Source organism: Martes martes (genome assembly GCF_963455335.1).
Source record: "Martes martes genome assembly, chromosome: 4".
In the NCBI taxonomy this organism is placed as follows: domain Eukaryota; kingdom Metazoa; phylum Chordata; class Mammalia; order Carnivora; family Mustelidae; genus Martes; species Martes martes.
In genome coordinates, this window is record NC_137891.1 from 140,243,741 (window position 1) to 140,259,873 (window position 16,133).

Genomic DNA, 16,133 nt, shown 5'->3' on the forward strand with positions numbered 1-16,133 from the left:
TAATTCTGCCACTACCATAACTTGGTCAGTAGTATTATCATTTAAAAAAAAACTGGATGGGTGCACCTGGGTGGCTCAGTGGGTTAAGCCTCTGCCTTCAGCTCAGGTCATGATCCCAGGGTCTTGGGATAGAGTCCCACATCGGGCTCTCTGCTCAGCAGGGAGCCTGCTTCCTCCTCTCTCTGCCTGCCTCTCTGCCTACTTGTGATCTCTGTCTGTCAAATAAATAAATAAAATCTTTAAAAAAAAAAAACTGGATGGTGGGGGGCACCTGGGTGTCTCAGTCAGTTAAGCATTCGACTCTTGTTTTGGGCTTAAGTCATGATCTCAGGGGTCCTGAGATGGAGCATGGCATTGGGCTGCATGCTCAGTGGGCAGTCTGCAGGAGATTCTCTCTCCATCTCCTTCTATACCTCTCTCAGATCATGCTGTATCTCAAAATAATAAATAAATAAATAAATAATCTAAGAAAAAACAACAACTGGGTGATGGTGGGGAATGATTTCTTAAGCAAGGTGTGGGTCCATAAAATATTCATGATAGTATTCCACATATTTTTGTATACGGTATCATATCAATTTTGTATCAATTTATATTTATGCAATAAAATGATATAAATAAAGTGGTATTGTAACAACTTTAGCATTAATTTGAATTTCTCTGATTACTAGCAACATTGGACTTTTCCTCATGTGCTTATTATTTTTGTCTCCTTTTGTGTCAACTGCCTATTCACCCTCTATTTTCATAGGTCTATTACAGACTTGACATTTTTGTTACATATTTTAATAAATTGTTTTGACTGTTTAGATGTTGACTGCCCTTTGTAAGCTTTGATGTATGTATTTTCTCTGTTTCATTTTATTTTAGTTTTGGTTACTTTCCAACCTATGTAAGTTTTCCATTTTTATACTCATCTTTTCTTTGGAGATTTCTTCTTAAACTGAATTTTAAGAAATTACCATTATTGCTGAGCTATTACTCAAGCTTCCAATCAGTCATTAATCACAAGCACTGCTCCACCTTTGGGGTATAAAAGATATGTGTATTTTTAATTCTGAAAAATTAAAATGTGACCTTAAATTATTGGAATTCATCTTTGTAAGTATATTGCCCATGACAGAAACAAGTCATTATATATGATATTTCAATAACATCCCTATGAGGCAATAAGGGTAGATATAAATTAGTCATTTTAATAAACAGAGAAATTAAGGTACCCAGAGGTTATATAGAATCTGAATTTTACAAGGAGTTTGTAGAAATATTAGGTCTACAGCCTAAGAATTTTGGATCAATGCGTCTACCATTAGATCGCATTTCCAAAACAAAATATACTCTGGGTACTAAAATCAAAATTTTTTATAACTCAATGAGGCTCAAACAGGGGCTTGAGCCAAAAGTTCAAGTTCAACTATTAATGGTGAGTAAGAGTATATACAGATTTTCATTTAGCCTCCCTGTAAATCCCTTGGATGGGAATACATCAAGGACTAACAACAGATGCTGACATTACTTCAAAGCCAATTGGGTGAGGTATAATCAACATGACCCTGGAAGATTACAATTGTTACACAGAAGAAAGGAAAGATATACTCACACAGTATTTAGACAAGTTACCACTTGAGACAGTTTGAATTAAGATTCTGACATCAAATAGAAAACATATTTTCCTTTCAAATCAATTTTGACTATAGCATAATCAAATGGAATTTCATCTAAAATATTTTATGAATATCTTTATAGTCACCCATATGGAATGGTAAGGGATACTAGTTTAGAATTATAAAATATTTAAGGTAGAAGTATAAAAAGCAATCCAGTCCAGACTTCTGTTTGATTGAGGAAAGTCTGAAAAAAAAAAGGAATGTATTTGTCACAATTCTCCTTTATTGCAGAACCAGAGATGGACCTAGGTAGGTCTCCTTGCTCTCTCTCCAAACTACCAGCTATATTCAAAATTCTGTTCTTTTTCCTCATTTAAATATCTACCATGATTTTTTCAAAATCTGGTATTTAAAGAAAGCTCATGTTGAAAAGAAAAAGCTCTTGTTATGAAATTACTAATAAAGTATGAGAAAACATTATTATTTGGAATTACCCATATATTACAGTGTTAAGATAAACAAAATTAGGGGTACCTGGGTGGCTCAGTTGGTTAAGCATCTGCCTTTGGCTCAGGTCATGATCCCCAGGTCCTGGCATCAAGCCCTGCATGGGGCTCCCTAATCATCGGAGAGTCTGCTTTTCGCTTAACGCCTCCCTCTCCCCCTGCTCGTGCTCTCCCTCTCTCGCTCTCTCCCTCAAATAAATAAATAAATAAAATACTTTTTAAAAAAGGATAAACAATTATTTGGGTTCCTTATTGAAAAATGCAGATTTGGGGCACCTGGGTGGCTCAGTCGTTAAGCATCTGCCTTCGACTCAGGTCATGATCCCAGGGTCCTGGGATGGACTCCCGTCAGGCTCCCTGCTCAGTGGAGAGCTTGCTTCTCCCTCTACCCTTCCCTCCTGCTCGTGATCTCTCTCTCTCTCAAATAAATCAATAAAATCTTAAAAAGAAATGCAGATTTTAGTGGCTGGAATATTTGTATATAATCACGGGTGTTGCAGCCTCCTCCTCCATAGTTAATAAATTGTTTAAACAAACTAAAAATAGAGGTGTACCTCAGAGATATTGCTGGTTTGGTTCCAGGCCACCACAATAAAATGTGTATCACAATAAAGCAAGTCAAACAAATTTTTTGATTTCCCAGTGCATAGCAAAGTTAGTTATGTTTACACTATACTACCATTTATTAAGTGTTCAATAGCATTATGTCTAAAAAACAATGTACATACCTTTATTATAAGATACTTTATTGCTAAAAAATACTAACCATCATTTAAACTTTCAGCAAGTCATAATCACGATCACAGATAACTATAACAAATATAATAATAATGAAAAGTTTAAAATACTGAGAGAATTACGAAAATGTGATACAGAGACACAGTGAGCAAATGCTGTTGAAAAAATGGCACCAATAGACTTGCTTGATATAGGGTTGCCACAATCCTTCAATTAAAAAAAAATGCAGGGGTAGCCTGACTGGCTCAGAGGAGTGTGTAACTCTAAATCTTCAGGTCGTGAATTTGAGCTCCATGTTTGATATAAAGATTACTTAAATGAATGAATAAAAACTTAAAAAGAATGCACTATCTGTGAGGCACAATAAAGTCAATCACAATAAAATGAGGTATGCCCATATTGCACTTTGCCTGGTAAGCTGGTAGTGAACATAGCATGTGACATTTGAGAAACTCAGAGATGGAAGAATTTTTCCATGTGCTTATTGTACTTCCTGGGGGCACTGCCATGGGCTGATAGGAGATGCCTTTAGCTGGGGAGTGAGTTAAGCATTATCATTGGAGGTCTTTCCTAAATTCCAGTTTTAGAAAAAGTACAGGAAGGGAATTTATAAGTTTCCTTGGAAAGACAGCCAACCTAGATACTACAATGCATCATTAATAAGGCTGGAAAATGATGGAACAATAGCTATTATAAACAGAGAGACAAATGCCACATTATTTATATCAAACAAACTTCAATGTAATAATCAGATTATTTTTAATACTAAATAATGACATTAGTAAGGAGAATTTGTAGCTCTCCTGCTTAAAAGGAAGCATTCAAATTCAAATTCTTAAGATCTGCCAGAGTTATTTAAAAAAAAAGTGCTTATTTAACCTAAATTTCTTTAAAAACAAATAGACTTCCAGGGGCTGGAAATAGACTGAGCCTGGGTGGCTCAGTGGGTTAAGCCCCTGCCTTCAGCTCAGGTCATGATCTCAGGATCCTGGGATCGAGCCCCGCATCGGGCTCTCTGCTGAGCAGGGAGCTTGCTTCCCTTCCTCTCTGTGCCTGCCTCTCTGCCTACTTGTGATCTCTCTCTCTCTGTCAAATAAATAAATAAAATCTTTAAAAAAAAAAAAAAGTGCTTATTTAGCCTAAATTTCTTTTAAAACAAATAGACTTCCAGGGGCACCTGAGCAGCTCAGTGGGTTAAGCCTCTGCCTTTGGCTCAGGTCATGATCTCAGGGTCCTGGGATCAAGCCCCGAATCGGGCTCTCTGCTGAGCAGGGAGCCTGCTTCCCCCTCTCTCTCTGCCTGCCTCTCTGCCTACTTGTGATCTCTGCCTGTCAAACAAATAAATAAAATCTTAAGAAATAAACAAACAAACAAAAAAACAAATAGACTTCCAATCACAAAAAGCTTTTCCTCTAGAACCTAGATGAAAATGTTATGAATTAAAAGAAAAAAGTATGGATAAAGTGGCTGGCTCATTCAAATAAATCAATTTGAGAGGATTATAGATTAAGTTGACAGTTTGAGTATTATAAGAAAAATGGAAGGAGGTTGAGTTTTTGGAAAAAGTTTTAGAATAACAGTGTAAGAAATTCTGTATGATACAGTTTTTAACAATACAAAGCAGAAATAAAATAGTAGCTTGTAATTCTTACACAGGGCATAAGGTGGTGCTATATTCTACCAATTCAGGTAAATTCAAATAAAAGGAAAAAGAATTGAATTTATTTGTCATATACAAATTTTACTTATCTGAAAAGAAGCACAAATTAAAAATAGTTAACTTGAAAATTCTACTTATCAAAAGACTTATATGTTTCAGTAAAGTTATATTTTTCTTGGAACACTATAGAGAATACAATTTGTTTTGACATACAATTCTATATTATTATTAAAGTTTTAGGTGAGGTGGAATTATTAAGCAGTAGATCTAGCATAGACTTAGATTACTATCTAACTGACAAGATGAATTGATCATCATTTTGAAAATAGGAGGAACTTAATTATTTGGAGCCTTCATAAAAATTTAGACAACCACTTCTACTTTAGAATGTTTGTATTTGAATTGTTATATAGACATATATAAAACAAATATGTTATATAACATATTATACCCAATATATGCACATGTTATATAATATATGTGTTTTATACAATACACATACACATATTTAAAAAACATTCTAGGAGTTGGATGTAGGAAGTATTGCATCTCTAGAGTTTACAGCTCATGGTTTGGGCTTTCTCTAATTCTAGTCAAGACTGGCAATCAAAGCTATTCCTCTCTCAAAGAAAATTTCCTAACATTCCTTGCATATTACAAAACCTACGTGAGCAGGATTCAGGATTAAATACAAAACAGTGATAAAGTACCTACATGTGATCTATCGAAAGGGTCTTATTTTGCTCCTGTAATTCATGTCCTTTACCAATTGTATGAATTTGTAGTTTAATGTATGATTCATGGATACCCCATTTCAACAATTTTCTAACTTCTGAAAAGACCTTCCTCTGTCCCAATTCCATATTCCTCCACTACACATGAAACTGAGGTACCCAGTGCACCAGGGTGGCTCAGTCATTGTGTCTGCCTTTGCCTGGGGTCATGATCCCAGGGTCTTGGAACTGAGCCCTGCATCGGGCTCTCTGCTCCATGGGAAGCCTGCTTCCCCCTCTTCCACTCCCCCCGCTTATGTTCCCTCTCTCAATGTGTCTCTCTCTGTCAAATAAATAAATAAAATCTTTTTAAAGAAAGAAAGAAATTAAGGTACCCAAACTTGTTTAAAATAGATTTTAAGTATTTGAAGAAAATTAATTTAACAGTTTTTCTAATAACTTATTCTATTGATCTTAGTTAAAACAAATCACACTTATGCTAAGCAAAATGAGTCAATCAGAGAAAGACAATTATAGGATTTCACTCATGTTGAATTTAAGAAACAAAACAGAGAAGCATAGGCGAAAGAAGGGAAAAATAAAACAAGATGAAATCAGAGAGGGAGACAAAGCTTAACAGACTCTTAATCATAGGAAACAAACTGAGGATTGCTGGGGCAGGGGTAGGGGGATGTGGTAAGTGGGTGACAGACATTAAGGAGGGCTAGGAATGTAATGAGAACTAGGTGTTATGTAAGACTGATGAATCACTGAACTCTACCTCTGAAGCTAATAATACACTATATGTTAGCTGAATTTAAATTAAAAAATAAATTTTAAAAATTTTAACTAAAAAAATAAATCACACAATAACTATATTTATAATGAGTACTTCTCAGAAAATACTTATAAAATTCATGAAATGTACTTTAAAATTTCAAAGTAAAATGCAAACTGAATCCTGCTAAATAACAGAATCTTTAAAATTCACAGATTAAAAGAAAATCATTTCAGCTCATCTAAGAAATATCAGATAGTAAACAATAGTGGGAAGTATCAACAACAGAAATAGGATATAAAAAGTCAGATAAGGGGCATGTGGGTAGCTCAGTCGGTTAAGCGTCTGCCTCAGGCTCAGGGCATGATCCCAGGATCCTGGGATCGAGCCCTGCATCAGGTTCCCTGCTTAGTGGGGAGCCTGCTTTCCCTCTCCCATTACCCCAGCCTGTGCTCTCTCTCTGTCAAATAAACACATAAAGTCTTAAAAAAAAAATTAAAAGTTGGGTAAATAATATGAAGACTAAGAAATATTTCCAAAACACATTAAATCTTACATGAAAGCCACAGAATTTAAAAGTTGACAGTATGCCATTTTCTTCTTCTTTTTTTTTTTTAAGATTTTATTTATTTATTTGAGAGAGAGAGCACAAATCAGGGGCAGAGACAGAGAGAGAGGGAGAAGCAGAATCCCCGATGAGCAGGCAGCCTGACTCAGAGCTTGACCCCAGCACCCTGAGATCATGACTTGAGCCGAAGATAGACGCTTAACTGACTGAGACACCTAGGTGCCCCTGCCATCTGCTTTTAATCATTAATTTTTCTAGTATCTTTTACTTAATTCCTCCTTGTCATCAGCACCATTCCCTGCTCTTGATGTCTTAGATGCAAAATATCAGTTGTCTTTTGTTACACAATCACTATGGTTTATAGACTAACTATGGCGTTATCTGTTAGATCTGTTCTTTCCTTATTTTTTTCAGGTACTAACCTAGGCCTACCTGTCATCACTTTATATCTGGATATCTCTATCAGCCTTTCAGATAGTCTCCATAAATTGAGGTTTCCATACATAACCTACAACAGTAACATAAGTTCTTTTTCTTTCTTTCTTTTTTTTTTTTAAGATTTAATGTACTTATTCGAGAGGGCGAGTGAGCGGGAAAGAGTGCACATGAGCAGGGACAGAGGGTAAGGGAGAAGCAGACTCTCCTGCTAAGCAGAGACTCTGACCTTGGGCTTGATCCCAGGACCCCAGGATCATGACCTGAGTCAAAGGCAGATGGTTAACCTACTGAGCCACCCAGGTGCTCCAGCAGCTTGAGTTCTTAAACTATACTTTCATCATGTCATTCCCACATAAATACCTACAGTCATATCTTAGTTCTATAATATTACTAACAGTATTATCTAAGTGATTACTATGTTCCTGGCACCATGCTAAACGCTTAATACATGTGAGATTATTTAAATCTTTCAAAAATGCACTAAATATAATTATTTTCAATTTATAGATAAGGAAACTGAGACTCAGAAGAGCTGCTGACTAACTTACAAGTGATAAAGCTAAAATTCAAGCATAGGCCTGTCTCTATTCAAAGCCCTTAATCAGTATCTAAACCAGTGCTTGGCACAGAGTTACCACTCAATAAATATTTGTTAAATAAATGAGTGAATAAATGAAATACTATGCTGTACTACCTTGGTATAATATTAATAGTCAAGTAAGTTTTTTATTTTTTAATATAATACCCATATTTTACACTAAGCAAAATAGCTGGCATATATCACCTTCTTAATGAATATTTTTTGAGCTGAGCTACATTAAGAAATTGTATTAGTTAAAACAAAAAGAAATTATATTGGTAAGGGCCCCATTAACAGGAGCATGACACTGAGAAAAAGTCTTATTATGGTTTTAATATAACCCATATTAATATTTCTCTATATTGGTTAAAATTATATTTATAGTTTTGAATTAGGTAAACCACAATTACTTAACTAAGTTAATTTTATGAGCATTTAATTTAGTTAAAAATACAGGAAGCTTCCATTGGTGGAAAATAATATTGCTGGAACACTAAATATTGTGTGTGAACATGTTGGACATGCACACCAAATTGCTTAGGGTGTAGAGATTCCTAAACAGTCTGGACAAAATTCCTTGGAGATAATGTTTTAAAATTTTAATATAGAACAAATGTCACTCTCTAGCAATTTAAAGATATAAGGGACTTCAGAGTTCAATAACAAATACAGAGTTGTTATTTGAAACAAAAATGTAGCCCTTGAGAACAATCAGTTCAGTTTTCTAACAGCAGTTATAGTATGTGGTCATAACCATTTTTCCCCCTTTTACAGAGGTCTCTAGGTACACATTTTTAATGTATCCTAGCAGTTTCCAGTTAATGTTTTATTTTTCTGTAGCTATTATTTTCTGTTGAAAGAAAACTAGTAAAGGTTGAGTCTAAAAAGGGAAAACAAAGAAAGAAGATCAATATTAACACTCGACAAATATTGACTTAGCAAAGTGACTTTGTTGTCTTTCTCTCACAGGAATTGATATTGAATGAATGATTTATTTATAAGAAATACCTATGGAAAATATTTGTTAAACAAAATTTAAAAATTGCTTGGCAAAGTAGATATATATAGTTTTATATACATATATATATATAGCTTAATATATTTTGCTTGGCAAAGTATATATATATAATCAATTCTTCAAGCTCAAAAACTTAAAACGTCATCTCTTTCAAACTAAATACCTTTTAATAATATTCTTATTCATCATTTTTACTTTAAAATTACTAAAACTGGCCTATAGGTAGAAATGCCGTAATCCACAGAAAAATCTCAGAAAATTACTTCACAAACTTCACTGGTTCTCTGTAGACGTCGAATAGTTATATATACACTTCATGTCATTTTTTTTTTTTTTCCAGAAAAATTCTTACCTATTAGTTTAAGATACTATACCTTTGGGGCCCCTGGGTGGCTTAGTTGGCTAAGTTTCTGACTTCGGCTCAGGTCATGAGCTCAGGGTCCTGGGATCCAACCCCACGGTGTAGGGCTCCCTGCTCAGCAGGCAGTCTGTTGTCCCTCTGCCCCTCTCCCCCACTCATGCTCTCTCTCAAATAAATAAATAAAATCTTAAAAAGTAAATAAATAATATAAAATATAATACCTTTATTGAGTTTGGCTCAGTTAACTTTGAATTTCGGTTACTATTAGCACCCATGGTAATTGTGAAGGAAACAGATGTTTTGAACTTTCTAGTTGTTGCCATTAAAGAACTCCTGGTATCACCTGTAACAAGTAATAGTCTCACATAATGAAAAGTTATCAATGCTAAGTCTATTTCTAAATACAGTGTAGTATAAAAGGCATGTCTATTAATTTCTTTCTCTTTGCTCTTCCTATTGAAATAAAGTCAGATGTTTCATATTTATCTGTCTTTAGTGGTCCCTAATATATGGGCTACTAATAAGATTCTATATTTCAGTATGTCACTCTTTACCCTGAAATTTTAGTTTTAACAAAATATAATAAGCATATTCAAGCTAAGTTCTACAATAAAATTTTTACTTCAATAGATTTTTACAGCTGAGAGTCTAGAAACAGTACCTAACAAAAGTTGGCTTCTCATTTGTTTTATCGTTGATAAGCTTAGAAGAAAAATTTATCTGAATATGACTCTTCATTCTTGACCAATAAATCCTTAGTGTCAAAAGTAAATACCTTTATTTGAGAATGTTTCCTGATCCATTTTTCTTATGATTCTAGGCGATGGTTTTGGTACTGGTGATGGGTCCCTTTCAGGGGATCCTTCAGTGTGGCTTCCAAACTGCTGACGCTTCAGTTTACTGTCAACCTCCAGTTTTTCTACAGTAGTTTTGAGACATTGCTCAATGGTTGTCATGTATAATTTACAAAACTATAGGAAATAAAAAAGTAGTCCTGTGGGTAAGACATTCAATCACACATTTGGGAGGAGGCAAATGCACATTAGTAGGCAAGAGATAGACTGATAGATGGTATATATTTCCTATTGAACTAGGTAAGTCATTTTATTTTGCTGAAATCAGATTGACCACCCTCAAGTGACCTAGTGAAATGCAGCCATGATTCAATGAGGAGGTCATACTCTGAGTGAAAATAAAATGTTACACAAAGAGAGATGATTTATTATTTTTTTATAAGACATGTGTAGACTTGAGTTTGTTCTAAATAATTTTTATGATTCTTCCACCCCAAAAAAGGTATATTCCTGAGGACAGTCTCTATGTTTTGGGAGTACATGCATGTATTTTACCTTGATTATTTCTAATATAGTCATCAGATTACAATACTCTTCAGATTAAATTTCAAGTGTAATTTGTACACAACATATTAAGTATGTCATTGCCAATATTAAAAAGATATGCCCCTTTAAAAATTCTTCTCCTACACAGTATACAAATTTACATTAACATGATCTTATGTACCTTGACATAATCAAATTTGCCATCAGCATTTACATCTGCCAAACTTATTATGGCATTTACTTCTTCACGAGTCATCTTCTCACCTCTCTGAAAAAACAAGATTTATTTAAAAGAGACATGACAATCACTTTATTATGAGGGGGAAAGGGCAGAGTGGAAATTCATTTTAATTTTTTCTATAAGTCAGTTTGACTATTTGGTTTCATTATAAATCTCAGAATGAGTATTATGTTGAGCAAGAATGAAACAATAAAATAAAATTTCACAATTTTACTAAATTTTGTAGAAGTATGAACTTCAGTTTACTAAATTTCAACAATCTATATCATCAAACCAGTAATAATATTATCACTGAATTTAGAGTAATAATGATTTCTCACGATATACCAAGAATCAGAACGGATTCCCAATCCCATTTATACTTTGCTTCTCTTTTACTTATCACATATGAATTTATTCCCAAATTACAAAACATTCTGGGCAGCAAATAATTGCAAAGGAACACAAGGGATTGCAACATGGGTTCAATTTTATACTTTATGTTTTATTTACAGAGCACCTTTCATCCAGAAGGATCCTTAAGTACTTAATAAACAACATATATGTGATCCATTTCACCTGCCAATGAAATAATTATTATTTTTTTAAAAGATTTTATTTTTATTTATTTGACAGAGAGAGATCACAAGTAGACAGAGAAGCAGGCAGAGAGAGAGAGAGGGAGGCAGGCTCCCTGCTGAGCAGAGAGCCCGATGCGGGGCTCGATCCCAGGACCCTGAGATCATGACCTGAGCCGAAGGCAGAGGCTTAACCCACTGAGCCACCCAGGTGCCCGAAATAATTATTTTTAATGTGGCCTTGGTAGCCAAAGCTACATTCCAAATAGTTTTGCCAGCAATGCATATTACAAAACTATTTCACAAAGCTTACCTTTGTTAGAAGTTTATAAAGGTCAGTGTGTAAAATAAAGCCATCGTCATTTACATCTAACTGCTTAAATGATTTTAGTAGTTCTGCTTTTGAAGTAGGTTTCTCCTTCCTTAAAATTATGCAAAAATCATCAAAATTCAGTTTGGCAGTTTGAGGAGTCCAGTACTTATTAATGGTCTTTTGGGATGGATTTCTTCCTGCATGCTGTAGAGCTGTCCAATAAAGCAAGTGTTATTTGTTATATTAACATTTGGGATTGATTATATTATAATATTATACAAAAGTACATACATACCTTTGGGGTTCATAATCTAGTGATATCAATGTATGCCTGACTTTCAAAAATGAAAAAATATATATGTTACCAGCTACAGATTCTTGATCTATTAATGCCAGAATTAAATATTTTTCTGTTCTGACAGTTGGTTCTCAACCTACATGGTTTAACTGATAACATGATTTACTTTGTAAAAGTGCCTGGAAAAAAAGATTAAAAACAATCATCCATTTAATTGTTTTGAGGACCAAAGAGTAACCACAAAAAGCATTAATTATTGCTTTTCTGGCCCAACAAATACTTTAATGAAATGAGGAAATCATTAATTTGAGAAAATTATTGTCAATAAGACATGATATCTAAAATGTTCATCATTGCTAGATATTAGGGTTTCAAGAATATTAATCATGTCACAGATGTCAAATACATGCACAAAATTTAGCTATTTGCAGTTATAGCCTTGCTAAAACTCAAGAATCTCAACATACTTTGAGAGAAGTCTATTATGGAGATGCAATGGTTGAATTACTCTTTTCTTAACCAGAATCTTTAAAAATACTCCTACAACCAGTTATTCATGACATGTTATTGTTTTAAAAGGCATGTCCTTTTATTAATGTGAGGTAACAAATCACAATGTGAGAAAGGCTTTGTATTTGTGTATGTCATACACACTGAAATATAATGGTTCTAAACAATTATATCTTGTACAGTTTAAAAGAAGTAAACTGGCAATTTGTACATAAACAAATCTCTACATATTAAGACTTAATACTATCTAAAATGAACCAGTGATAAGATTCCTAAGCACTATAGATGGAATTAATAAAATTAAGGGTATAACTGTCCTGAATTTTGCTACCAACTTCTACTAGAAAGCCTTGTATTAGGGATTTCTAACTATCTTAGGTGAGATTTCACAAGATCTGGGCACTGTTAATCAGCACTAAAAAATGATCATATGGATAGTCCACAATATGATGAATAAGGACTAATATATATAAAATAATTTTTAAAAATATCCTCAAGGAAATAGAAATTAGAGCAGAGTGATAAATACAGATATTTGTGAGCCTATTATATTGAACATTCACTGTGTAGAAGCATAATACAGGGTGGTTTTTTTTTTCAGAGATTCAAACTCTTTGGTTGCTAAAGTTTCTAATCTAAATAGGAAGGCCACACCTGAAGTGTAAAGTTGCTACGGTCATGATTTAAGGTTAGTAACATAAGTCCACAGACTAAGAGAAATGTTCCCATCCTCCAGCTTATGACAGTGCAGCATACCTAGATAACTAAAACGTTGGCAGAGAAAAGGAAACAAGACAATCACCTAGAGGCAACAGAATTTGCACCTAGGAAGGCTTTATGGAAATTTGTAGCAGTGGAGACAATGTAATTTTTTTTTAACTTCCAAAGGCTTATTTTGGATGTAGACAAAAGCCCTGATTACCATGCTGCTCTAGGAATGAACAAAAGATAAGTATTTGCCTAGCATAAAAATGAACAATTCCATAATTCATCTATTACGAGAATCAGGGAAAAGGTACATGTGTTTTAGGATTCCATCCCCAGCCAACCTCCACCCTTTAAAAGGTAAGAATACAAGTAGGACCTAAATGAAGTTGTGATTTGAGGTCAAAAGTCCATGTGAAAGAAAATGCTGGGGTGTCTGGCCAGCTTGGTGAGTGGAGCATACAACTCTTGATCTGGGGTCATGAGTTCAAGCCCCAAGTGAAGGGTGGAGAGAAAGAAAGAAAGAAAGAATGAAAGAGGGAGAGAGAGGAAGGAAGGAAGAAAGGAAGGGGAAAGGAAAGGAAAAAAAAGAAAGGAAAAAGAAAGAGGGGTGCCTGGGTGGTTCAGTCAGTTAAGCGTCTGACTCTTGGTTTCAGCTCAGGTCATGATCTCATGGGTTGTGGAATGGAGCCCCTTGTCAGCTCTGCACTCAGTGGGGAGTAGGCTCAAAGATTCTTTCCTTCTGCCCCTCCCCCTACTTGTGCTCTGTCTCTCTCTCTCTCTCTCTCTCTTTAAAATAAATAATCTTAAAAAAGAAAAGAAAATGTTATTTTTTGTACAGCTTTGAGACAATGGGTATGTAACTTTCCCACAAGTGGCAGGTCAGCATCTACTTGATGCTGTCTTTAATAACAAAATGGCTTTTGGGGGCACCTGGATGGCTCAGTCAGTTAAGCTACAAGTCTTGATTTTGGTTCAGGTCACGACCCCAGGGTTGTGAGATCAAGTCCCACACTGGGTTCTGCAGTAGGCATGAAGCCTGCTTAAGATTCTCTCTCCCTCTGTCCCTCCCCCCTGTAAAAAAACAAAACAAAAACGGTTTTTTAATGTACTACTAATTACAAAACAACTTTCTCAGAATAAAATTATGCCTAAACATGTACTCAGTAAGCAGACATTCTCATATCTAAGAAATAGGTATAACTTAGTAATTACTAATGTAACTAAATTTCTAATTTTGGAATTAGTTGGAGTCCATTATTATGTCTAATAACAGTAAAAACATGTAACTGTAAATGTTTAAAGGTTTACATGAAAATACTGATCTTTTGCCAGGGTTTACTTTGAGCTTTGACATGAATCCATAATACCCGTTTTATAAGTTGGGAAAAAAAGGAAATCTAAAACTTTGATAATGGTACTGTCCTGTCCAACCTTGAAATGGAATGTCAAAGCACATGCTATAGGCATAAATGGCAGAAAGATATAGATGAAAGATATAGTAGTAAGAAAGATATCACTGATTTACCCCACTTTTTAAAAATCTAGATTATCTGAACTCAATCATTATTATGTTACAAAGAGAATTTCACCATAAAACCGAAAGTGTATATAAACTGAAGAAACACTGAATTATCCAGATAATTCTCTAAAACTGATAGCACCTTAGTAATACTCATATACTCACCTAGTAATATGTTTTCTATATTACTCATATAGTAATATAGATTCACAAACTAAATGCCATAATAATGAAAGACAGGTTAAACTTTTAAACAGGAGATTCATGACCTCACACTACTTTCATAAGAATAAAGAAAAAACTAAAATTGTAGTTTATAAGAAAATGTAAATTTAATCTTTTCAATTTTCGTATTTCAAATATGGATTTCCCCAAATAGAGATCTTACTGCATACAAACCTAAGACATTATTGCAAAAATATGTCAGAATTTTTCTTTAAGGAAACCCCAACTTCTAAAGTTGGCAAAATAACTCAGTTTCTCTATTCATGAAGTTATTAGCCTTGATGAAACTGACATGAGTATTCAGTTTGTGAATATATAATCACAATCTATGTGATTGTGATTATATATTCACATATATATAGATTGATATCTATATATATGTGAACATATGTGAATATATAATCACTTATAATCATTCAACCTGTTTTTATATATTCTTTACATTTTCCCAGTGTAGGTCAAATTCAGGCTAGTGATTCAGATGCCACGTGCTTTAAATTCTATTATTATAGACTCTTACAAATCTTATATAAATCTTATATATATAGAATCTTATATAAATCTTAATGTACCAAATAAAAATTTTTAAAAAAATATTTTAAGCAAGTAATTGATGGATGCTTTAAAAATACTAATCTAGTTTGTATAAACATTGAATGTTTTATTTTGAAGCTACTAGAATATATAAATATATAAAATGGTATAATAGCATAATGTAAATTCCTCAAGCTTCCCTAAGAAACTGGGATGATCCAACAAAGTAATTCTTATTCCTGTCTTTCTGATCTATTAACTTTCAACAAATAAGGAAAAATATGTAAATTTTAAAGAAAAATTTACCCAAGTAAAGTTGTTCTTTCGAAATAATGTTTTCTAAGCTGCTTTTAAAAACAGTTAAGTAGGCAGCTCTACAATTCATATAAAATAGCTCTTCTTCAGTTAGAGGAAATTTCTTTGTTCGAGGACTCTCTGAAAGCGCTGACTTCTGATTGGAGAAAGCTGCATCTCTTCCTGGACTGATGGCCATTCTATTAGAAAATAATTTTATATTTTAGTCAATGTTAATCCCCTAAAATGCAAATGTCACCTTGCCTTTCAAATGGGGGGAAGAGGAATCAATGCATTAAAGTTTTTGTATGTGGGGGGAAAAGACAACTATAATATCCATCTGGTTGTATTATTATATGCTAAATTAGAATAAGCTTTTGGCAGTACATACATATATATAAATATACGTGTATATTTAGTAATAAACTATATATGAGATGCAACATACATATATATGTGTGTGTGTGTGTGTATGAGAAGCCAAAAGGATAAAGCCAAAGCAAAGCTGTAATATAAAAACAAAATAAGTACTGTCAAATAAATAAAATCTTTAAAAAAAAAACAAAATAAGTATCATAAAGCAAAGGAAAAGCACACAACAATACTCTTAGAGGACAGTAAGTTGGG

General features: G+C 33.8%; 1 protein-coding gene across 1 annotated transcript in view; it reads right to left on the minus strand.

Moving 5' to 3' along the window:
• The window catches only part of EFCAB7 (EF-hand calcium binding domain 7), a 46,534-nt gene that overhangs the window by 28,496 nt on the left and 1,905 nt on the right, over nt 1–16,133 (minus strand). Inside the window, exons 2-6 of the mRNA XM_080800650.1 lie at nt 15,519–15,706; nt 11,419–11,630; nt 10,489–10,575; nt 9,743–9,938; nt 9,189–9,310 (exon numbers count right to left, since the gene is read on the minus strand). Coding sequence (XP_080656776.1) covers nt 9,189–9,310; nt 9,743–9,938; nt 10,489–10,575; nt 11,419–11,630; nt 15,519–15,705 — 804 coding nt within the window. The 5' untranslated portion in view covers nt 15,706. The remainder of the gene's footprint in view (nt 1–9,188; nt 9,311–9,742; nt 9,939–10,488; nt 10,576–11,418; nt 11,631–15,518; nt 15,707–16,133) is intronic.